Here is a 24677-nt window from a genome sequence, read left to right as displayed (position 1 = left end):
TCTTCCATGACTATTATGATGTCTATGATACCTGACCCATCCATAAATGCCTTTTCTTTGACAATTATATTTTTATTAGATTTTCTGATTCATTGAATATGTATGTGTGTGAGTGTGTGCGCACATACAATGTGTGGGTGCGCATACCTGGGCGTGCATGTAGAGACCAGAAGAGAATATCAGATGTGCACCTCTATGACTCTCTGTCTGTTCCTTTAAGGCAGGGTCTCTTTAGACCTGAGGCTCACATTTTGTTATCTAAGCTAGAAGCCAACGAATCCCAGTTATACTGCTGTACCCATTCCTTTAAGCTGGGGTTACAGATGTATGCAGAACACTTGGCTTGGTGTATGGATGCTGAGATACAAATCCCAGTCCTGGGGTTGCACAGCAAGGACTCTTAATCACTGAGGTGTCCCTCCAGCACCACGATCACTGTGTTTTAAATTAAGAAGTGGAGTTACACATCCTAGCACATAATCCAACCCCAATAAACAGTATACAAAAATTTGACAAAGAAACAAAATGATTTAAGAAGAAAATTTGCATTATATTATCAGTATAGTAAGTAACATATAGAGAGTAAAGAATGAAAGGATGCCAGTCATTTCAAAAGATTTAGGCAAGAGATATTTATAAATTAGGTATGGATGAAGGTTTCAAATTAGCAAATATGATAACCGTGTTTTAGGATATATTAATTTCCTTGAAACAGGGAGTAAAGGAAAATAAATAAAAATTATTATTAGTTAGTAATTGATACATTTTAATTGATTCTTTTATTAAATAACATAATAATTTAGAATAAACCGTAAGTTAATTAAAGTATAAGTCTGGAGAATAAAGAGATCATGTGGACATTATAGAGTCAGAGACTATGGGAAGTAAAGTAGATGTGAAGAAAACTATTGGAGGGGGGTGATGATGAATTAACCAACAGAGAGGTGGAGAATCACACAGGACTCACAAGAGATAGGCAGAGACTGGGTGTCCAGACCATGGGGCTGTACACCCACAAGATATGTGGTATTGGACACTCAAGTGTAGAAGAGCAAGAGGAGTGATCAAAGAGTAAAGCTACAGTTTGTCCCCTCAAATTTAGAAGTGAGAGAGGGACAAAACACTCTTAAAAGATAGGCAGGGCTGGAGAGATGGCTCAGAGATTAAGAGCACTGTCTGCTCTTCCAGAGGCCCAGAGTTCAATTCCCAGAAACCACATGGTGGCTCATGACTATCTAGGATGGGATCTGATGCCCTCTTCTGGCAGGCTGGTGTACATGCAGATAGAGTACGCATATACAATCAATCAATCAATCAATAATCTTTTTTAAAAAATATAGGCCAGAGTTACCCATTTAATATTTGTGATTAGTGGATCAATCATAATATGCTCATGGTGACAGCTTTTATTCTCTGCAGGCTCTTGATACTGGTAGTCGGCATCTGTCCTTTTCTTTTTGAAAATATCTCAACGAAAATACGTCAAAGCTCTTACACTTGGGAACTTTCCCCACACGATTACTTCCTTGCTCCGGGACAACAGCCCCAGGGCATGCTCACTCAGTTATTGATCATTAATAAGACAGGTAATAACGGATTTCCAATTCACACATGTATCTATGTTTCATTCTGAAAGTGCTGGGCAAGGACTTATGGTGGGGAGGTTTTAAGGAAAGGTCAAAGGTAGCAGAATGCAGAGGCAAGGGAAAGGAGAGTCTACTAAAAACACATCTCATTCAAAAATACCATAGAGATAATTGAGACCTTATAGTCTCATTTTAATTGTTTAATTAAAGAGAGTATTAATGCTATTCTATTATGTACATATTCCACATTGTATTTATCATCCACCTGTAAATGGATACATCCCCTACAAATGATTATGAATAATATTTTGATCAATGATTATGTATTTTTGTAAAGGTTTTTTTTTCATTTCTTTGGAGTATCCTCTTAGAACTGGGATTGTTGGATCACATAATACATATGTTTAAACTGTTAAGGATCTACTAAATTGTTTTCAAAGTGAGTGCATGTGTATGCTCGCGACGTATGTGTTCAAATTCCTGTACCTCTTGGATGATTCCCACTCCTGATTTTTTTATAAGTACCACACTTGTCACATGATATCTTCCGTTTTGTGTGGATGCATTTTCTATGTGGGTGCATGTCTTTGTAAGCAAGGGTGTGCATGCATGAGTGTATATTTAGAGGCCAGAGTTCAACACTGGATGTTTTCCTCAGTCACCTTATTATTTAAAACTCTCTCCCACTGAAACTTGAACTCATTTCGCTGCCTCTTCAGTGATTCCCCAGAGATAAGATTTCTGTGTGGGTGCTGGGGACTGAACTTCGGCCATCATCTTGCTCAGCAAGCACACTATTGACTGAATGCTCTCCTCAGTCCTTTTTCTCTTCTGGTCTCTATTTCTGTTTTGCTAATGGCTTGTGGTGCTGGGGGGGTCTTCTTGTGTGCTCGCTGACATTCTCGGAGAAGTGTTCTTGCCAATTTTAGTAGATTTTCTTAAGTATATCTTTCTTTATTTTCTGCACTTGCTTAGGACAGTTTCAAGAGTTACACACTGGTTGATTATCTGGGTAGAAGCTCTACAAAGTTGTTCATGCCACCAGATTGCCTTCCTGCCTTACGAAACTATTTGAAAATCAAGTAATAATCTCATAATAGTGACTTCTGTTTTTCAGACATTTAGTGATTAGAAATTACCTACCATTAAAACTCCACAGCTCTTCATTGCAAGATTCTAGGGGGAAAAAAAGCTATTTCAAGAGTCATATGGTATAAAAGAGCTATAGATTATCAGTAAACACGTTTGTTGTAGCATAAATTCCTAGAGCAATTAGTCGACTTTTAATTCACGATGCAAACGGTATTGTTATGTGGGAAAGTACACACTGAAGCATTGAGATTCAGAACTTAACACGGGCTTTTTTATCTTTGAAATACCTAACATGTTGAATGACATCTCAGAGGCAAGCATTGACGACTTTATCCATTCTGTGGAACGCCAGAACATAGCTTTGGAAGTCGATGCTTCTGGAACCAGAGATGGTACAGATGACCCATCCTACAATGGAGCCCTTATAGTGTCTGGCAATGAGAAGGTATGCTGGAATCTAGCTCAGAACTTCCACCAAAGTGTGTAAAGAACACATAGCCCTAAAATACTTAGGTCCCTTCCAGTCTAAGAAATAGAAACAAGAGCAAGTGCTCTTTCATTCTCTCTCTCTCTCTCTCTCTCTCTCTCTCTCTCTCTCTCCATATATATATATATATATATATATATATATATATATATATATATATATATATATATGACTTTATTCATTGATATAATAAATAATTCTTGCTTCTATCATGTTTGCCACAATGTGTGATAGCAAAATACATACTTTATTCAAATTTATATATTTTATGTTATATTTGAGGCCAGGAAATTCATATTTCCCTTTATAGATTTTATACCACATATATCTTAGAAATGCTGTTTTGTCTATGACAATAAACACTTTAAAACATGACTCTAGCCCTAAACAAGACAGCTGGAAGATTAAATACATGGTTTTGTTTAATTGTAAACATGCCTTGTTTTACTTACACCAGGGCTTGCTTTTATTTATACAGCTTTTTGTTTGTTTATTTATTTTTGAGATTACAATTTGCTTACAGCATTTGTGTGATTCTTTTGTTATTATTTGAAAGCATTTTTAAAACACGTCATTGGGACTGAAAGTGTAGCTCAGTGGGGAGGGCACAACTCCCATAATGAGAGGCGGTGGGTGTGATTCCCAAGCACCATCAAGAAACAACCACAATGTCACTGCATCTTAAAATCCCAAGTTTTACTTTCCTTAGGAAAAAAAATATGAAGACCTTTGATAATTAGGAGGTTTTGTTTATTATGGTTTTAGAACCACAGCTTTTCGTTTGCATGCAACACCAAGAGACTGAACTGCTTCCCAGTTCTGATGGACATCCTGAGCAACGGGCTACTTGGAATGGTTAAACCGTCAGCCCGCATCCAAACCGACAGAAGCACATATCTCATGGTAAGTTCAAGTCCTTTGCAGCATCCTCCCTGATCATCTTTTAAAGTCCTGGAATCATAGCTCTTTGGAATCCACCAAAACTGTAGCCAGAACTTGGATTCATGCTGGCTTCTGTGGCTTTGGAAAACCAGTACCTTTCAGGACCTCTGGGCTTTTAAAACTGCAAACTAAACCATTTTCCCGAAGAGGATAAGAGAGGACAAGAGTGAGAGTGTACAGTACTGTGATTAATACGAAGGAAAGAACACACAGAATGAAATAAGAAAGGGGGTTGGGAGGGAGGAGGAATGGGAGGAGGAGAGGGGAGCCTCGTTACTTTTACCAATGCTACTGAAGAAAGAAATCTGGACAAAGCTCAGGCTGGAATTTCAAACTATCCTCATTAGAATAACTCCAGGTTCTTGCCAGTAATATCAACTCCTTTGACCTACCTTAGACTTACTAAACCAACTTTTCCAAGTACAGAACAAAGAAAAAAATTCCATTTCTCTTCCTGGCAGCTATAGTAGCTTATAGTAGCTCTGGAGGTAGAGACAGGGAATTGCCCAGGAAGCTGCTAACTAGTCTAGTTGATTCTGCCTTCAAATGAGTGACTCTGTTTCAGTATGTGATATGGAGAAGGAATGAAACAAACACCCATGTCAGCCTCTCCCCATACCTACACACACGCAAGTGTGCACATACCCTACACATGGACCAAAAAAATTGTATTTCTAACCCAAGGCCTGAGCAATTGAACATAGACAGCCCTTCAAATTTAGAAACTGGGCAGCCATCCTTTGGAAAGATTCCTTTCTTCTCAAGTATATTTCTCCCTGTTACAAATGTAGAGAACACTGCATTTTTTAAAAATCTTTTTGATTTAAATTCTGAACAGTTTTGTATATAGTGTTTTCCACAAATGCATATCTGTGTACCACTTGTGTGCCCTCTAAGGTGAAAAGAGGGCATCAGATCCTCTGAAACTGGAGGTACAGATGATTGTGAGCCATCTTGTGGGTGCTGGGAACAGAACCTGGGTCCCCTGGAAGAATAAGCCAGTGCTCTTAACAGCTGAACCATCTCCCCAGTCCCACAGCTTTTAACACATTTAAACATTAAGTACCTGGTACCCAGGGACAAGCCCTGGACACAGAAAGCACTTACTAACTTACTTGCTAAATACATAAATGAACATCAGTGATCAACATTGACTTTGTCCTATTCAGCTCTCTGGCTCTGTGATGTAGTTAACCAAATGCTTAATCAAGCAATGGCTGTGTGAATCTTCAAGTGATGATGGCTTTGTGGGTGATGAGAGTTTGTGCATCTCCTTTCCTTGAAGGGAGTTGCAGAGGCAACAACCAACAACAACGTTTCGCGTGGCTCTTTCACATCTCCTCCTCATACTCCATCTCTACGTCAGGACCACCAACCAGTACTGACCTGGCCTCCTGACGTGCCTATTGTTTGATATGGTTCTTGAGCCCAGCTACCACATTGAGGAAATTGAAGATCAGTTGGGAAACTAAGGATGTCGGCTATGACATATCATGTATTACCTAACGTCACAGTAAATCATAGAGTGAATGACACAAAAATACATTGTTAATACTTTCCCACTATGCAATGTTTTTGGTCAATGCGTGCGTGCTCTTGGTATCAATTCCTTAACTGGCAAGTTTGAGCATGAAGTGAAGTAGTCCAAAGTTAAGCAAACTAGAAGGACTGTGAAAAGTTTGGAGGTTCCAACAAGACATACAATCAATTTAGCATTTTTAAAATTTATTCCAGGACAAGAAACTCCGAATTTGTTCATTCAGCTTTTCCTTTTCAGGATGAAACTATTCATCCTTTAGAAGACCTATGGAAGACTGCATTCTGGCTGATTCTGACCTCCGCTTGCCCTCCTTATATTGCCATGAGCAGTGTCACAGATTATAAGGTGATAACGAGTTGTGAGTAACCGGAACTTGAGTTACTTTGTAAATTAGAAGCTGAAAGTATAGTGATTACATGCACACACACACACACACACACTGCAGTTTTTAATTAATCAATTTAAATAACTCCCTATGTTAATTAAATACAATCATGCAGCTATACAAAGTGAAATACAAAATTGAAAAATAAATCAATTCATCTATCTCCAATAGATTTTCAATCTAAAAGGTGTTGAAAATATATAGAGTCATATATAAATCAACTTTTAAATGAACAATTGTTTGAGCAAATACACAAGTGGGAAATATGTTATGAAAATAGTCCAGAGTTATTATAAATAAACATCAACATTAAAATATTCTACAGTTTTTAAAACTCAAGCTGAAGCCACACTTTGTGTCTCTCCTCTCTCTCCTGGACAGAACAGAGCTTGGTTCCAGCTGCGGGTCTCCGGCCTCTTCCCTTCGGCTTACTGGGTCGGGCAGGCAATGGTGGACATTCCCCTGTACTGCTTTGTCTTCCTCTTCATGTCGTTAATGGACTACCTTTTTCGCTTCCCAGATACCATGTTTTCTATTATAAGCCACGTCATACAAGTAAGTGCAAATGGTTTGTAAGCGCAAACTGCTTTCACAAGCCGTGCTTTGCCAGGCACTAACTGTGGCAGTGTTGGGAGCCTAGAGCCTATGGGTTTTCTTACCTTGCTTTGGTCTCTGAGACTTACATTTCCGTTGTTGTTTTTAGATCCCGTGTTCTGTTGGCTATGCCATATCCCTGATCTTCTTAACATACGTGATTTCGTTCATTTCTCGCAAGGGGAAAAAAAACAGCGGCATTTGGTCACTTAGCTTCTATATCGTAAGTATGGTACTTGTGAACATTTATCGTGCATATGGGATATAAACTTCTAAGCTAATTCTTTATGTCCTTGGTAAAATTGCCATTAATATTTTCAATTTCAAATATCTACATTTGCCTCAAGACTAGATAGCTTTTGAAATCTGCACTTTCCCCTCCAGCCTATTTCTGTACTTGTCTTTCATTAAAAGATCACATTGTTAAAAAAAAAAAACAAAAAAACCAAACTTCAAAATATTGGTTTAGGAGAAAATCAGATCATTTGCATGTTTCCTGAAAGTGAAGTGATTAATTTACCATAATACATATTCTGTTGCTGGTATAGTTTAAAGTACAAATTACTGGGGCTGGAGAGGTGGCTCTGCAGTTAAGAACACTCGCTGCTCTTGCAGAAGACCCAAGCATCCACATCAAGTGACTCACAATACCCCGTGAATCTAGGTCCAGGAGATACCCTCTTCTGGCTACCATATACAGTGCCCTTGTGTGTGTGTGTGTGTGTGTGTGTGTGTGTGTGTGTACATACACAAAAATAAATAAATAAAATAAAATAGAAAAAGCAGAAACTACTTTTTCAAACTCCTTACAGGATCAGCACTACAAAGTCACACACACACACACACACACACACACACACACACACACACGTAGTCTACAAATATTGTCATTTCCTGTGATTTCATAATGGCAAAAAGTAAATTTATTCATCGAGTAAAATTTTATTGACTTCTATATTGTGCTGAAAATGAAGGTTAATTGTGGGAGAGAAATGGATGGTGTCATCCTGGCATTAGAAAAGATTACAGTTAATAGACAATGATTTATTAAACTAAACATAATAAAGATGATCTGTGTTGTTTTCCATCTTAAGGGTCTATTAGACAGTAAAGCAATACGCTCTATGAAAATAGTTAGTAGGGCTATTTAAGAAGATAGAAGCAGAAATTTCACTTTAAAAGTAAAAGCTAGGGCTAGGGAGATGGCTCGGTGTGTGGAATGTTTGCTATGCAAGCATGGGAACCTAGTTTAGATCCCTCACACAAGGCTTGAGAAGAGAGAGAGAGATGGCTGCATGTGTGACTGGATCCCCAGTGATGGGGAACGGAGATGGGTAGATCCTCTGGCTAGCCAACCTGGTAAAATGGTGACCTTTGATTTAACCATGCTCAGGCCCAAACAAACCCACACATGCAAATGTACACACACACACACACCATACTACACCCACCACACACACATCACATACACAGACAAACACCATACACACACATACTACACACACTTCACACACACACCACATACACACACACATACACCACACATACCATACACCACACACACAAACACATACACCACACACATCACACACACCATACATATCACATACAAACACACACACACACAAACACATATACCATGCACATATACACACACCATACATATACCACACATACCACATACACACACCACACACACATACCACATATACACACACACACACACCACACATTGCATACACACACAAAAACACATATACCATGCACATACAAACACATCACACACAGCACATACACACAACACACACATACCACATACCATGTACACACCACACACATCACATACACACACACACTACCACATACATATACACACACACAAACACATATACCACACACACACACACACACACACACACACACACCCCACATACCAAAAATGGAGAAATGAAATCTGGAGAACATACAACAGTGTGATTTAGAGCATAAGGGATGAACGTGACACTAGAGGGGAGGGCACCCAGCTTCTCCTAGGAGCTCTTGTACAGTTTGTAAAACAGTGACACAAACCTCTGGAAGTAGCAAAAATGTTGAGGAAGTCATCACACATTGTTTTTTGTTTGTTTGTTTGTTTGTTTTATTGTTTTTTTTAAGTGAAGGGTTTTGTATGCCTATAATCTTTTTCTATTGCCAGAAATTTGTCTTTTAGCATTTCTGCTTATTTTTCTCCACTGGTAGAGCTAACAAAAATAATCTGTTGCTATTGTTGCTGTTGGCTTTTTTTTCCCCAGTCGATTGTCAATTTTAAATTAATGCTTATCCATTTCTAAATTTGACCCCCAGAAGAAACACATGCCAGTTTCTCCCCCTTGTCCATAGTTAAAGGATTTTATATAGCAGATTCTAGGTTTATCTTGTAATGGTTCACACGAGGAGGTCTAAGCCAAAGCAATTTTTCTAAGTTGTTAAAAACAAAGCAAAACAAAACAAAAAACAGAGGATGCTCACACAAACAACTGCTTTCCTTATGCATAGGGATGTTGGAGTTAAAATTTGGAATGATGGACTGCCATGTCTTCCTCCTGCATGCGTATCTAGATTTTAAAGATACTATGTGTGACATAACAGATATGAGGCTTTAAAGAGCGACATGATGTCATCACAAAATTCATTGCTTTGTGTGCTGATCTTTTAAATTAACTTACAGAAGTAAAAGGGAAAGTTGGGCTGTGTTATCTTCATCATGAGACCTCTTGATCTGAAGACGTGAAACTTAGAGCCCCTAACATGTATGTTTGTACTCCCTGTAGATCACTGTGTTCTCAGTGGCTGTAATATTGCTGGCTTTTGATGTGGATGGTACACAGTACTACATCATCTTTTTGATACCACCGTCCACTCTGGTTGGATGCTTGATCTTGTCTTTGCATGTAAGTAAGACTACTGTCTCACATCCTGGAACTCGTGACAGTTTATAAAAGCTTGACATCCTCGTGGGTCTCTAGAACTTGCAGGGCAAACTGGCTTTTCTCCCAGGTGGGACAGTGTGTTCTGCTTGACGTTTAATAGAACAGCGGACCCCTGTTTAACTCGTGGAGAGGGGTAGGACTAGGTGGCGGGAAACAGAGCAGTGTTCACAGTCATCTTACACAATTCATGTTTCTAGGCTTACTTAGGTTTGAATGGATGTGGATAAAATGATGTTAAGCTTCGTGAGTGGGGGGGGGGGGTGGCGGCTGGAGAAGCATCCTATACAAATACAATCCCTTCTTTCTATATGATATCTATGCCTCTGTAAGAAGAAAGTTGCTGGGTAGAGGGAAAAAGAAGGTACCAATGAGGTGGAGGAATGGAGAGGAGGCATCAGGCAAGAAGCAGGGGGATACAGGAAGTGTCTGGATTTCTGTGGAATAAAACTAAAAGTAGGTCGCTCATCATTTGAGAAGGACGGGCTCAACATAACTCAGATCCTCCCCACACCAAGTAATCAATGAAACTCATTGCTTCAGATGAAATCTCTTTGACCAGCTCCTCAGTGCACATGTCAGAATGAACACTTGTCTGAAATTTCTACTGCACTTGGGAAAATGTCATGGAGACTGTTTAGGGCCAATTCAGATTCCCAATGATAAAAGTCTGTGAGACGAAACTTCCCTATATAACTGCTTTTTGTTTTTGCTTTTCTAGCTTTTCATAGGTCAAATCTTTGAAGAAGGACAAGTTATAGAGCCATTCCTGGTATTCCTCATTGTAAGGATGTATTCTTTTTACTGAGTTCTAAATCATACTCAACAATGTTAATTTATGCTGTGTTTTTACTAATATAGAGACAAGATTTTCATAATACATACAAATATAGTATTTGTAAAGTCAGAGACAACTATTTTTATAAAGATTAATTTACAAGATAATTACTTGCCTAATATTAAGAACACTTGTACCTGTGATAGAAAAAAATTATAGTCCATAATTATAGCTGATTTGTAATGAAAATGAATGATTTCCAAATGTGCCAAGGAGGGTTTGGAAATTTAAATTGTTATTCAACTCTTGTCAAGAATTATACTAGTTCACTTCATACTAAGGCAGTGATCGTTTTGTGCTTTCTAATGCATTCCCCCCCCCCTCTCTCCCAGCCTTTCCTTCATGTTTTCATTTTTATTTTTACCCTTCGATGTCTGGAATGGAAGTTTGGAAAGAAAACAATGAGGAAAGATCCCATCTTTAGGTATGAAGAGATCAAACTGAGGGTTATTTTGTTTCACCAATCAATATTCTGGTTTTTTTCTTTCATGCAAAAAGAAGCCAATTAATAAACCTATGCCACTGTGTCGGGATAGACTGTGGAAGAAGGATGTACTGGTGCTAACAGACTCAGATACACAAGCCAAAGAAGACTATGATGTAGTGACAGAAACAGACCCACACTGCTGACAATAAAGTCTCTGACAGGGCATGCAATGCAACCCTGGAGGAGTTGTAATGGGACTGGATCTAAAAAGCTACCGTTTTGTATAGAGAGGTAGTTAAAAAGAATGCTGCCATTGGTCCCTGTACATAGGCAGTATACATTTTGGATCAAAGGTTTTGTGGGTGTGTTGCTGTACTCATTCCTATCCTGGGAGTCCTGTCTGGCTACAAGAAGTGGCCTCTTCAGGATACATATCCCTCACTGTTAGGAATCTCAGCTAGAGTCATCTCCTTAAACCCTCTGGAGTTTTTCCCCATCCCAGGTCTCTGGCATGTCCTAGAGATTGCCTCCCCTCTACCTGATCTCTCTTTCTTCTCCCCTGCTCTCCCTACATGTGACCTCCCCCTCCCTGCCCAGATCCCCTCCCAATCCCCCTCTTCCACCAAGTTCTCTCCTTCCATCAACTTCTAATATCTATTGTTTTTCCACTTCTAAGAAAGATTTGACCATCCTCCCTTTGGCCCTCCTTGTTATTTGGCTTCTTTGGGTCTGTTGATTATAGCATGGCTATCCTGTACCTTATGGCTAATATTCACTTATAAATGAGTACATACCATGCATCACACCCAGGAGCTTCCCCCATCCCAGGTCTTCAGCTAGTCCCAGAAATGCCCTCAACTGATTTCCATTCTCTCTCCCAGCCCTCTCCTGCTACCCTCCCCACACCTGATTCCAACTCATTTCTGCTACTCACCCTATCTCTTGCCCAGTTCCCTCACTTGGGTCCTCTGATTTCTTTAGATCTGTGAATTGTAGCATGGTTATCCTTTCTTTTATGGCTAATATCTGCTTATAAATGAATACATACCATGCTTATTTTCTGGACCTGGGCTACTTCACTCTGATTTTAATGGTGTGGAATTATGTATTTCATGTATTTTCTTAAGTGTACTTAGCCTCATTGGGTTGGAGTTTTCCTTTTGGTATCCTCTGTAGGGCTGGTTTAGTGGAAAGGTGTTGTTTAAATTTGGTTTTGTCATGAAATATCTTAGTTTCTCCATCTACGGTGATTGAAAGTTTTGCTGGGTATAATAGTCAAAGCTGATGTCTGTGGTCTCTTAGGATATGCAAGACCTTTGCCCAGGCCCTTCAAGCTTTTATAGTCTCAGTTGAGATATTGGGTATAATTCTTATAGGTTTGTTTTTATATGTTACTTGACCTCTTCCCTTGCAGTTTTAAAAAATTCTTTCTTTGTTCTGTATATTTAGTGTTTTGATGATTACGTGGAGGATGTTCATTTCTACTCCAACCTGTTCAGTGTTCTGTAAGTTTCTTGTACATTTATAGGCATCTTTTTCTTTAGGTTAGGGAAATTTTCTTCTATGATTTTGTTGAAGATGTTTTCTGGGTCTTTGAGGAAGGAATCTTCTTCTATTCCTATTATTTTTAGATTTGGTCTTTTCATACTGTACCAAATTTCCTGGAGGTTTTCTGTCATGAACTTTTTAGATTTTCCATTTTCTTTAATATACATTGATTTCTTCTATTGTATCTTCTATGCCTGAGAGTCTCTCTTCCTTCTCCTGTATTCTGTTGGTGATGCTTGCATCTGTTGTTTCTGTTTTCTCTCTTGGGTTTTCCATCTCCAAGATTGACTCAGTTTGTGTTTTCTTTATTGCCTCTATTTCCCTTTTCCAGTCTTGGACAGTTTTATTCATATCCTTTGCCCATTTGATTGTATTTTCCTGTGTTTCTTTATATCATTTGCTTCCTCTTCTAATGCCTCTACCTGTTTAAATGTATTTTCCTGCATTTCCTTGAGGGATTTATTCATGTCCCCTTTAAAGATCTCTATCCTCTTTAAATGATTGGATTTCATATCCTCTTCTTGTGCTCCAGTTTCTTTAGGATATCCAGGTTTTGTTATAGCAGGACAGCTGGGCTGTAATGGTGCCATACTGCCCTGGAACTTGTTGACTGTTTTCTTAGACTGTCCTTTAGGCATCTGGTTTTCCCTGGTATTGGCTAGATGATAGCAACAGGGCTTCAGGTTGGGGGAGCCATAGGCCAGACAATGTAGTTCAAGAAACCTGACTCTGCTGGCTGTGCAAGAGGAACTTGTGAAGCCATGTTCCAAGTTGGTTGTTCTTGGGGCTCCACAGTCCTTCACGGAGTAGTAGGAGGCTCCTGGGGTCCCACAAGGATCCTCAGAACTGAAAAGCAAGCCCAGGGATACATAATTGAGCTTGGAGGGCCACGCTTATCTCTGAAGGCTGTGGCCTAGGCTTACCAATTGGGATGGCAGGCAGATCTGACTGGGATGGGATTTGTAGGGCAGGGTTCCAAGCTGCTTAGTTTTGGTGCCCCCAAAGGTTTCCACTGGGAATACTGATGCTCTTGGAGTCCTGCAAGGCTCCCTTGGACTGAGGAGTGAGCCCAGAGATAGACAATAGGGCACCAGGAATAGCACACAACTCAGCTCTGCAGGCTATGCCTTGAGCAGGACCAGCTGGGAAGGGTTTTGTGGGGTAGAGTTCCAAGCTGGTTAGTTTTCGGACTCCTGAAGGATTCAACAGGGAAGCAGGATGCTATTAGGCTCCTCCAGACTGAGGAGAGAGCCCAGAGCTCCCTTAATTGACTTAATATTGCTCATGTCTTATGCAGGTAACCACAGCTGCTGCACAGCATGATTATGTGTGCAACACCATGTTGTGACTAGAGAACATTTCACAGCAATCCTCCCCATCCTTTGGCTCTCGCATTCCTTCTGCCCACTCCTTCCTGTTATTTCCTGAGCCTTGAGAAAGGAGATGAAACAAATGTTCCATCTTTGACTGAGTACTCACATTATCTTATTTTCTGATATAGTACTAATTTTAAATACTCTGGCCCATTTCCCCCATCAGAACAAAATAGTTTATGTTGTTGGGCTATACTATTTTCAAAAGAATTTTTCAGATTATTTCTGAACTATCCACTAGGATTGAAAGTAATCTTCCCACAGCTGAGTATAATAGAAGATAGGTAAAGAGTGATGGTCACTAAGCATGGTGGTGCTGACAAGGGCAAGGGGAGTCACATGGGATGAATGCAGACTACACCAAAGGGAAACACGATGCATTTCTCATCTTGCAGTTCAATTGAAAATGGGTTTAGAACAACAAATCATTGTTGACACAAAGATAAAGGCCACAGTCAATTATTAATGGATGGTTTTGACCTTAGAATTTCTCCAAGAAACAATGATGTGTATCAAAACCCAGAAGAGCCAGAAGATGAGGATGAAGATGTTCAAATGGAGAGAATGAGAACAGCGAATGCCTTGGTATCCACCAGTTTTGATGAGGTAAGCACACAAATTAGCTAGCTTACCAAAAATGCAAATGTGTACTCATTAAAGCAACTGGTCTACCAGACTTATTCTCTAATGATGCTTCTTTTCCTTCATCCTAACAAAAGGAAGTCACTGTTTTATAGTGTGGCCATCATTTTTACATTAAAATGAGCAGACTGAAAGTCAGTGTTTCCAATCCTTAGTATAAACTAAAAAAAGAATACAGGTGAATTAACTCAAATCATGAAGGACTTTGAGAAACTGAGCATGTAGTGACAATTGTCACTGTTTCCAGTGAGAATGTACAGTATTCAACATAAGGCACACTGTCTGGTGCTTTTCGTGTCTTTCTCGTGTTCAGGGAGTCAGGCATGCTCTCTAAAACAATGTGTTTCTTAGTAGATGTCATTGTAAGGGAAGGTCATTGAATACTTTCCGTAGACAAGGGCTAAGATAAGAAAAGAAGTAGATAATGATGGTGCCCACTAGTATCTCTTTGATGCACAGTTAGGGTAGTGTAGGGATTACAGCTTATTCAAAGTCAGTGGCAAGAACAGTCTGATGTGACATTCTTCTTGTTTCCAGAAGCCAGTCATCATTGCCAGCTGCCTACGCAAAGAATATGCAGGGAAGCAGAAGCATTGCCTTTCCAAGAAGAAGGCCAAGATAGCCACTAGGAATGTCTCGTTTTGTGTCAGGAAAGGTTAGACATGTGGTTTTCAATAGTTGGCTCAAATAATGAAACTATTGAACTATTTCGTGGTTCTTGAGGAAAATCCTTCACACACTATCTTCTTACTCACGTGTGGACTCCTCTCCGGGTAGCCTGACAGCTCCTTTACACATTTCATTTTTAAGTACATACATTCACTCCAAGAATAGGGGCCCAGCTCTATCTACACAGGAACCAACACTACTATATGCCCCTTGAAAGCCATTACATTTTCTCTTAAACTCACACAACTGACATTCTAGTGTTTACGACTTTTAAAGAGAATTGGTTGGGGATGTAGCAGTATTTACTGAAGGCTTATGTTGGAGGAACTCAATTTTTAACATTACTACCAAAGACTTAAGGTCACAGGTAACAGAATCAGACACTCTTAGTTTCTAAGAATGGCTGTCCAATTTCCATTAGTATACTCTTGGGAAAATACCTCATTCTTGAGGCTTTTTATCACCAAGAATGAAAGAAGAGATTGTGATGATTTCTTGGGATAGTTGTGACAGTTAAATGGGACACACAAGGTACAAAACAATGACATACATCAGACAGTGAGAGTTAAGACTGTGCTATGCTTAGTTTTACTGTAAATTTACGTTCAATATAATTCCTGTGTTTCAGGTGAGATTCTAGGATTGTTGGGACACAATGGAGCTGGCAAAAGTACATCTCTTAAAATGATAAGTGGAGACACAAAAGTCACAGCTGGGCAGGTAGGTGGCATATTATTTGAAAAATTGTCAGGTGTCACAGCTTTATAAACCATAAGATTCTGTTCAAGATGATTAAAGTGATGAATGCAATACACAGGAGAGTAAATTCATATGCACACTATATAGAAACTAAGTGCTCGGAAAGAACAATTATTTATACCTTCAAAGACACACAGAAAGAATGTTCTGTGACAGATTACAAAAGAATATAAGAACACATATAATCCTATTAACTTGTCAATAAAACACTTCTAAGGAGCACTTTCCTCTTAGCATGTAATGTTTTAATCTTGAGTAAAATTGTTTGTAAAATCTTAGGATATTCACTGTCCTTTAGAAGCCACTAAGTTGCTCAAATATGTGTGTGTGTGTGTGTGTGTGTGTGTGTGTGTGTGTGTGTGTGTGTGTGTGTCAGTGTGTGTATATTTCAAATACACTATTTGGAAGGACCATTTTTTAATAAACTGTAAAAATGAACATCAGAGAAGTAAAGTGGACTTAAATCACACATACAGGAAGTAATTAAAAGAAGTAGACAATCAACAACAAAAAAAGAGGCATCATAGATCAGAAACAAAACCTTTTCCCCTGATTCCACAGCAGAAGCTTGAAGATCCCTTTGCAAAGTCCAGGGAGGCCAGGGCAAACGATAAAGCAGAAGTCTACAGACCTGCACCTTGGAAGAGGGGGGGAGGTGGTCAAGCCAAGAGGTGAAAAGATAGGCAGGGATACAACTGGCAGGTATCCCCTACCCCACCCCACAAAGACAGAGAAGATGGCAGGTTACCATGTCCCTCTGAAGCCAAGGCGACAGCAGCTCATCATGGAAGGTGCTCATCCAGAAATGGTGGTGAGCTGCACCCTCATTTCAGCTCTAACTGTCTCCAATTCTCTCCAACTCAGTCCTTTTTCTGACCCCTCAACTCACTGACTTATTTCTCATGAGGTGTGTTAGCACAGCAGATGACTCTTCATGGTTACATTGTGACAGAACACAGTAAAAATAAGATGGCTGAGGTGATGACTGTCAGTAGATAGCTTGGTGCATTATCTAGGACCTAACTTCATTCTCCAGAAACCACAGGAAATCCCAGCATGGTAAAATGTGCTCTTAACCCTAGTGCTAGGGCCCTAGATACAAGCAGCTATATTCCTGGCCTTTACTGGACATAGAGCCCTATTCTAATTGGTAAGCTACAAATCCAATAAAAGACCCTGAGTCAAAAATAAATAAATAAGTAAACCAAGAGACATTCCCTGAGTTTGGCATCATGGAAGTGACTTAGTCACAACAGCCTTGTTCTCCTATTCCATCACTTTCATGATTCCTCTTCTCTGTGACTGTCAGGTCACCTCCTACTTGTCTTGCAGGTGACTACAGGAGATGACCTCTCTGTCCTTGGGCTGCATCTCTCCTCATCCTCTTGCTCATTCTGCTCCAACACACCTTTCCTTGCCTTGGTCTAGGAACAGCACATCAAATGGCATTCCTTCATAGGCTTAGATCTTACATCTTACTCTTTGCTCTGTGCCAAATCCTTCCCCCCACCAAAAAAAAAAAAGAAAAGAAAAAAGTCTGGTTTTTACCCCATGATTGAAACTTCTTCTCTTCCATTAAAATGATTCCTCAGAAAATGACGGGCTAACAACCAACCCAAGGTCACTTCTGCAGTTTTTCTCCATCTAAGCCTTCTGGTTTCCACCATAGCACCACTCTGACTGACCTTATTCTATTTACTCTTCCCTCCACTTGTTGTTTGCCTGGTTCTCTCTGTAGAATCGAAACTCTAAAAACAAGGTACTAATTATTTTAAGCCCCTCATCTATGAGCATTAAGTGCAGCCTCTGTCACAGAGGAGGTATTCAAAAGAACACGGAAGAACAAGTGAGGGTAAAGAGTCATTCTTAAGATGCTTCATTTAGAAAACTATGAAAACATTGGATATGAAGTGGGAACAAAAGTAACACTGGGAGTAACACATACACACACACTGGAAGATTTTTGACAGTCCACTTAGAAGACTAAGTTTCTGTCTGGGCACACATTTATTCATAGGTAATTACTACTAACAAGCTCTCTCCAGTGTAAGATGTTGGCACACAGTTAAAATTCCCTTTGGTCTGGGAGGGAGTGTCTGTGAGAGAGCTGTCACAGGAGTACTCCTTGAGTAGGTGTGGAATGTGGGCTCTACTGATGGACTTTTGTCTATAGGTGTTACTGAAAGGGAGCAGAGAAGGGGACACCCCGGGGTTCCTGGGGTACTGTCCTCAGGAGAATGCTCTGTGGCCCAACCTCACTGTGAAGGAGCACCTGGAGATATTTGCTGCAGTGAGGGGCTTGCGCAAAAGTCACGCTGCAGTCGCCATCACAAGGTACATGAGTGGGGGTGCACTTAGAACAGGAGGAGGTCAGGGAGAAAGTGGGTGACAGCATTTGCAGAAAACTTGGGGTGAAATGCTCAAGACGCTGGGCAGATTTAAAATTAGGAATTAGTTTTCCTGTTTGGGGCGGGCATTATTTGTTTTTCCCCAGTCATTAAACATGGAAAAGGGGGAATATATTGGTAAAATTTATTGAAAAATACAAAATTTTAATGTATTGATCATAGATTAACTATTTGGATTCTATGACATGATAATGTTTGAGAAGGGCTAACCTCAGCCAAGAAGATCACCTTTTCCCCACTAACACACACACACACACACGCACACACACACACAAGCTTCAGAATTCCATCTATTGGCCCCACTCCCCAATCTCGCCCAGGCTCATTGCCCCAGCTTCCCATTATCTATCTTCACTGAGTAGAAGATGGTGATGATGTTCTGCTGTTTCTCTTTAGGTTGGCAGATGCGCTCAAGCTGCAGGACCAGCTGAAGTCTCCTGTGAAGACGCTGTCAGAGGGAGTGAAGAGAAAGGTATATGCAGGGCTCAGGAGGTAGAGCTTCGAGCACACCTCAGGGAGGCACACTTGAGGTGGTGCATCATGGGATGTCTCTCTTGTTATAGCTGTGCTTCGTGCTGAGCATCCTGGGGAACCCATCTATATTGCTTCTAGATGAGCCGTCCACTGGGCTGGATCCTGAGGGGCAGCAGCAAATATGGTGAGGAGATGCTGCCACTGGGGTTGAACCCACTCCTAGAAGGGGGCTTGAAAACAGTTTCACTCACTCAGAAATTGTTTTTACCAAGCATAAGGTGCAGGGTTCAGATTCCCCACACCCACACAAAAATCCAGGGGTTATCTTGCTTGCTGTAGTCTGAGTGCTGTGGAGCTGAAGTCAGGAGGAGAGCTGGAGCTCACTGAATAACAAGTCTTGGCTAATTGGAGAGCTCCGGGTTCAGTGAGAGCCACTATTTCAAAAATCAATGTGGATAACAGGATACCCAACCTTGGCCTCTGGCCTCTAGCTACACATGTACACAGGTGCACTTACACACACGTGGCACGTGCACACAGGCACATAAAGCACACAGAAAGAATGTCAAAGTATATCTTAAAACATTTTATGTACATAAAGAAACAAAACTACCAACACCCTTAGTAACAATCAATGGTTTGCAAACTAGCATTTCTCTAGTAATATTTCTCAAACATCTCTGAGAAAGGAAGTACACATTGCATTAGGCTGCAAGCCGCTCCCTGTGTGTACTAGAGCAGCGTAGGGATCTCTGGGTTGGTACAGGAACTTCTGAATCACAAGCATGTGTCTGGTGCTGGGCATCAGAACAGTGGTTCTTGGTACGTTGTAAAACCCGCTATTTATTCTGCAATGACTTCCTTCTGCTGGCTTGGGTGACAGACACTGTTGAGTTCTGCATCATTCTGTCCCCATGTGCATGCCTGTTTTGACAGAATTTCCCTCTTCATAGAAGCTCGTAATAAAATACTGCATCCTGCTGGTGCTCCTTTTCAATGCATGCTTCCTTTTTCTGTCCTTTTCTTATTTATTAGGCTACTATCTAAATTGTGAATGTTGTCTTGACAATATAGGCAAGCAATCAGGGCCATCATAAAAAATACAGACAGGGGTGCCCTGCTGACCACCCATTACATGGCAGAGGCTGAGGCTCTGTGTGACCGAGTGGCCATCCTGGTGTCTGGAAGGCTGAGGTGAGTATGTGTCTCGAGACCACACTGACTCTTGCAATGTGTGACTAGATGGTGTTTCCCATAGACAAGGAAATAAATGTTAATGGCTAGAATTGCTAGACCCCAGTTAACAGCAAGAACCCCAAGACAGACCTGGTAACAAGCTGAGGGTTTCAAACACTGCCACACATACTTCTCTCTCCCTATTCCGAACGCATCCTCCTCCAATTCCCAGGTGTATTGGATCCATCCAACATCTCAAAAGCAAATTTGGCAAAGATTACCTGCTGGAGATGAAGGTGAAGACCCTCGAGCAGGTGGAGCCCCTCAATACGGAGATCCTCAGGCTTTTTCCCCAGGCTTCTAGGCAGGAACGGTAAAGTTGCTCTTTGGTTTCGATCTGATACCGAACGTTGGTTTCCCCCTGTCAGTTATACTGGTTTGTAGTCAGTTGAAAGGAAACGTGGCAGAAAAATTACTCGATAGATATCTGATGGAAAGCAGAGAAGATAGAGCTGATGTAAAAGCAGATGTACCATATATTGTGGCCCTACTATGTGCTATGTCCCATCCTTGGCTTGTATAATCTCTTTCTCATGAAGACTTTTCGGGATCAAGATTGTCATTCTAAACTAAAATAATATGTTTAAGGGACTAGAAGGTAATTCAGGGTTAAGTGTTTGCTGTACAAGCATGAAAATATGAACGTTACTCAACACCCACATTAAAAGCCCAATGTGATTGCACAGTCCTGTAATCCCTACACCAAGAGTGGAGGCAGGTAAATCTTGTTCTTTTGATAGCCAACTAGAGAGTAGATATGTTGTTAACAACTCTTAGTCCTGATTAAAAATAACAACAGTTGAGTAGTGAGGTTGTAATGAGTTTAGTCCTAGCTGATGTGTTCTCCCTCTGTTCCTAGGTACTCTTCTCTGATGGCTTACAAATTACCAGTGGAAGCTGTACAGCCTTTATCCCAAGCTTTCTTCAAGTTAGAGAAAGGTAAGAGTGAGAGCCAGGTCTCAGAAAGTAAGACAATGAGGAGAAAATTATTCTAAGCAGGAGGATTACTGCATGTTCCAGCCCAGCCAAAGTTACAAAGTGAAACACTGTCAGAAAAGAAAAGAAGAGGAGAAAAGAGGATAGGAGAGGGGAGGGCAGGGGAGGGGAGGGGAGGGGAGGGGAGGGCAGGGGAGGGGAGGGGAGGGGAGGGGAGGGCAGGGGAGGAGGGGAGGGGAGGGGAGGGGAGGGGAGGAGGAGGGGAGGGGAGGGGAGGGGAGGAGGAGGGGAGGAGGAGGAGAAGAGAAGAGGAAAAGGGGAGGGGAAGGAAGGAGAGGGGAAAGAGACAAAGGGAAGAGAAACTGTTGCAGGATATTTGATTACATTGTCAACCCTGAGATTGGAGATTGTGTTATTTACTGTGGGGCAGGGTTGGGGGGATTGGGTGGAGGGGGACAGGATACTGTTTCTAGTGGTGGTGTGGCTCCAATTCTCTTCCATGCCCTTCATATTCTATTCTGGTTGACAAGGCAGGTCCCATGTTCAATCGTGGGACTCTTCAGTGTCTTTTAGAAGGAGTGCATGTAGCTATTCTCTCCCTAGGAAATCTCAGACACCCTCCTCTTGAATCTTCCAAAACAGCCTAATTCAAGCAGCTTTCATCTGCGTCTTCCTATGTGGCTGTGCAAAGGCTCGTGCATAAGAAAAGAACATTTCTCATTTCCATTTCTCTCTTAAACCCAGAATCCAAAAAGTACCCAGCACGTAAGCCTAATACAAGCAGTGTTCCTCCAGTCAAAGTAAATGTGTTAATGTATTTTAACTGAGTGGACTTATCATAACACAATTAACGCTTTAATTATGTGTGTCTGCTGTTGGCTTATGAGACTATCTATATAAGAAAATATGCATGCTCCTAAATGCATTTCTCCTTATACAGTTAAGCAGACCTTTGACCTGGAGGAGTACAGCCTCTCTCAGTCTACCCTGGAGCAGGTGGGTCATTGGTAATGACTTTACCACCCACAAAATGCAGACATATCATTTGCTACTCTGCTTCACTTGCAACTACATGTGACATCTCTCTTTCTCATCTATCCTTTCCAGGTCTTCCTAGAGCTCTCCAAGGAGCAGGAGCTGGATGGCCTTGAATTAGAAGAATTAGACTCCTCCATAAAGTGGAAGCTCCTCCCACAGGAAGAGGCTTAAGCCAAAAATATCTCTCCTCTTCCTTCATAAGACTGTGTTGTTCCTTAAAGACATCTATTTTTATGAAATATTTTAGTACCTATATTATAAATACTATGATGTTCCTCGGGGATTGGAGAACAGGGGTGAGTACCGTATAGAGGCTGGACCACAGGGAACCTTGTCTAGCCTTCTCCACATCCCTTTAGGACACTTATAGCCATAGTTCTGTAGAATGTTGAATAAACAGTTACTTTTATACAATTATTTCCATTTCTGAGTATGATATACTTAGTTAAAATATTTTAGATAATTTTTTGTATCAAAACCGTAGGCTTAGATTTTTCAAAACCAACTTTAATAAGGGTTCTTAAGTTCTTCAACCTCTCTTCTAGCTCACCAACCAAAGGTAGGAAAGAAGAAAAGTTAATAGGAAATGAGGGATGTGAATATCATTTGGAAGTAGTGCTTTGGGGCAGTTCCAAACATGAATCAGTAGCAGCTGTCCAGTGCAATCACAAACACCAAACACAAATCAGTAGCAGGAGGCTCAATCCAGAAGAAACCTTGAGGATCCACCAAATAGGTATGAGCCCACAGAATGTCAGGAGCCATCACAGGACAAGCTAATAACTAGCAGGTGATCTTCCTGAGATGACTGCCTTAGATTAAAATTTATGACGGAACTTCAATAGGCAAGGCCCAGGAGAAAGTCGTTTTAGGAAAGATTCCTGCTATTAATATGCTTTTCCTATTATTATTATTATTATTATTATTATTATTATTATTATATACATATGACCATCGCTAGGTATTAGTCCACCCTTTTGAGCAGATCTCTGCAGATCTACAAAGATGTACTGTCTTGTACTGATGCTATGTAGACAAATAGATGGCTTCTTAATTCTTAATGGTGATCCTATAAGAATTTCTAAAATTATATCAGTATTTATTAAGCTCTTATATAGTGGGACTGCTATTAGGTCCTTTTCTGATAGTCAAAACTGCAATGAGAACTCTGCCAGTCTCCCACGTGTCACCAGTTAATTGCCTCTTAGATGGTAAAAAGACTTTCTACTACTCAGAGCACATTCCAAGAGGTTGTAAAACAATTAACCGAAGGTCATAAAAAGAGAACTAACGATTTATTATAGGTGCTAGGAGCTGTGACTGGTGATGGATGCTTAGCTAGATAGTTACTCCTAGTGGATATGCATGTAAACATTCTCTGTTGTAAACTTCTATTTCAGTTTATGATTTGAATTTTTGTGTAAACTTGTAATGAACTTTTTACCATGTGATCATGTATTCTGAACGATGTATAAGTGCTGAGGACAAAGAGAAGAGACAGAACTGAGCTGAGGACAGAACTGAGCTGAGGACAGAACTGAGCTGAGGACAGAACTGAGCTGAGGACAGAACTGAGCTGAGGAGAACTTTTTAGACAGAAGACTTTTTAGAAAGATCTGAACAGAATTTTTAGAATAGAACTGAGGGGTTTGTTTTGTTTTGTTTTGTTTTTAAAGTCAGGACACAAAAGAACTTTATAGAAAGATTTCAACTCAAAAAGAGCATAGAAGTAAAGAAAGGCACACCTTTGGGAGAAAGGGCATTGAGAGTAAGAGCATTATTGTGATATCAGAGTAGGAGGAAAGAGCAAAATTATAAGGAGAATGAACAGTGGAATAACTTAGAAACCATAGGTTACAAACTAAGAAAGCAATGTGAAGAATTCAGAGGGAAAGAGGGAATAAGAAGAAGCTGTAGAGAAAGCAGAAGGGGCAGGCAAGCTTTTCCTTATCATGGGACAGAACAGGTCTTTTCTTAATAACAAGCCAGGCTTAGTCTTATTAAAAGGAACCAAGCTCTCTTCTTACAAACTTGAGTTTAATTCACTTAGCATCAAAAGGTAGAAACTGTTTTGTTCGCTATACAATAAAGATTGGAGTTCATTTTTCATCCAGAATGAGTGAATTCTTTCTGCACTGCTGTTTAGTCTTTTGCTCCAAATGCATATGTAAGCATGAATGTGTGTGTATAAGTATGCAGTTGTGAGAATGTATGCAAACTAAGCCCAACTGGTTTGAATGGAAATGTATAAATATTCATGCATGAATCTGTATGTGAATCTATGTGTGTTTATGCATATTTGCTTCTGTAAAAGTTTTTTTCTTCAGCAAGTGATATCTTTTATGTTTCAATAGAAGTCTATTGTTCCAAACTTCCCCCTAGCCTGACAAGTGAGAGGCATCTGGACAAAAATGGAAAAGGCTCTAGCAATTAATCCTTTATTTAATCTCCTGCTGTTTTTTTTAATAAAACAACATATTAATGTTCTTAATTTTCTTTTTATTTTATTTTTTGTTAATCATTCCATTCATTTACATCTCAAATGATATTCTACTTTCCAGTTACCCCTCCATGAACCCCCCATTCCACATCTGCCCCCTCTCCTCAGTCCCCTTTGACTCTATGAGGGTGCTCCCCCACCCACCCACCCACCCCCTCCTGCACCACAGCTCCAGCATCCCCCTACACTGGGTCATCAAACCTCCACAGGATCAAGGGCCTCCCCTCCCATTGATAG

General features: G+C 40.4%; 1 protein-coding gene across 8 annotated transcripts in view; it reads left to right on the top strand.

Annotated features, from left to right (window-relative positions):
• Abca8b (ATP-binding cassette, sub-family A (ABC1), member 8b) overlaps window positions 1–24415 on the top strand; it is a 64069-nt gene extending 39654 nt beyond the window's left edge. For 3 of the 8 annotated variants that reach the window (XM_006533459.4, XM_006533463.3, XM_030246047.1), the window contains 20 exons: window positions 1420–1586; window positions 2990–3123; window positions 3931–4068; window positions 5885–5992; window positions 6414–6587; window positions 6736–6849; window positions 9437–9556; window positions 10314–10376; window positions 10763–10854; window positions 14264–14384; window positions 14958–15075; window positions 15718–15809; window positions 18022–18182; window positions 18653–18728; window positions 18820–18914; window positions 19805–19924; window positions 20139–20279; window positions 20826–20905; window positions 21843–21898; window positions 22010–24053. In XM_006533459.4, coding sequence (XP_006533522.1) covers window positions 1420–1586; window positions 2990–3123; window positions 3931–4068; window positions 5885–5992; window positions 6414–6587; window positions 6736–6849; window positions 9437–9556; window positions 10314–10376; window positions 10763–10854; window positions 14264–14384; window positions 14958–15075; window positions 15718–15809; window positions 18022–18182; window positions 18653–18728; window positions 18820–18914; window positions 19805–19924; window positions 20139–20279; window positions 20826–20905; window positions 21843–21898; window positions 22010–22111 — 2272 coding nt within the window. In that variant the 3' untranslated portion in view covers window positions 22112–24053. Of the gene's footprint in view, window positions 1–1419; window positions 1587–2989; window positions 3124–3930; window positions 4069–5884; window positions 5993–6413; window positions 6588–6735; window positions 6850–9436; window positions 9557–10313; window positions 10377–10762; window positions 10855–14263; window positions 14385–14957; window positions 15076–15717; window positions 15810–18021; window positions 18183–18652; window positions 18729–18819; window positions 18915–19804; window positions 19925–20138; window positions 20280–20825; window positions 20906–21842; window positions 21899–22009 lie in introns of those variants that run through there. The other 5 variants (NM_001362749.1, NM_013851.3, XM_006533460.4 and 2 more) reach the window with 4 other exon arrangements.
• Window positions 24416–24677: the final 262 nt, after the last annotated feature.

The sequence above is a fragment of the Mus musculus genome, chromosome 11 (genome assembly GCF_000001635.26).
Source record: "Mus musculus strain C57BL/6J chromosome 11, GRCm38.p6 C57BL/6J".
Taxonomy (NCBI): domain Eukaryota; kingdom Metazoa; phylum Chordata; class Mammalia; order Rodentia; family Muridae; genus Mus; species Mus musculus.
The sequence above is the reverse complement of the archived record's forward strand: the minus strand, read 5'-3'. Positions and strand labels throughout refer to the sequence as shown.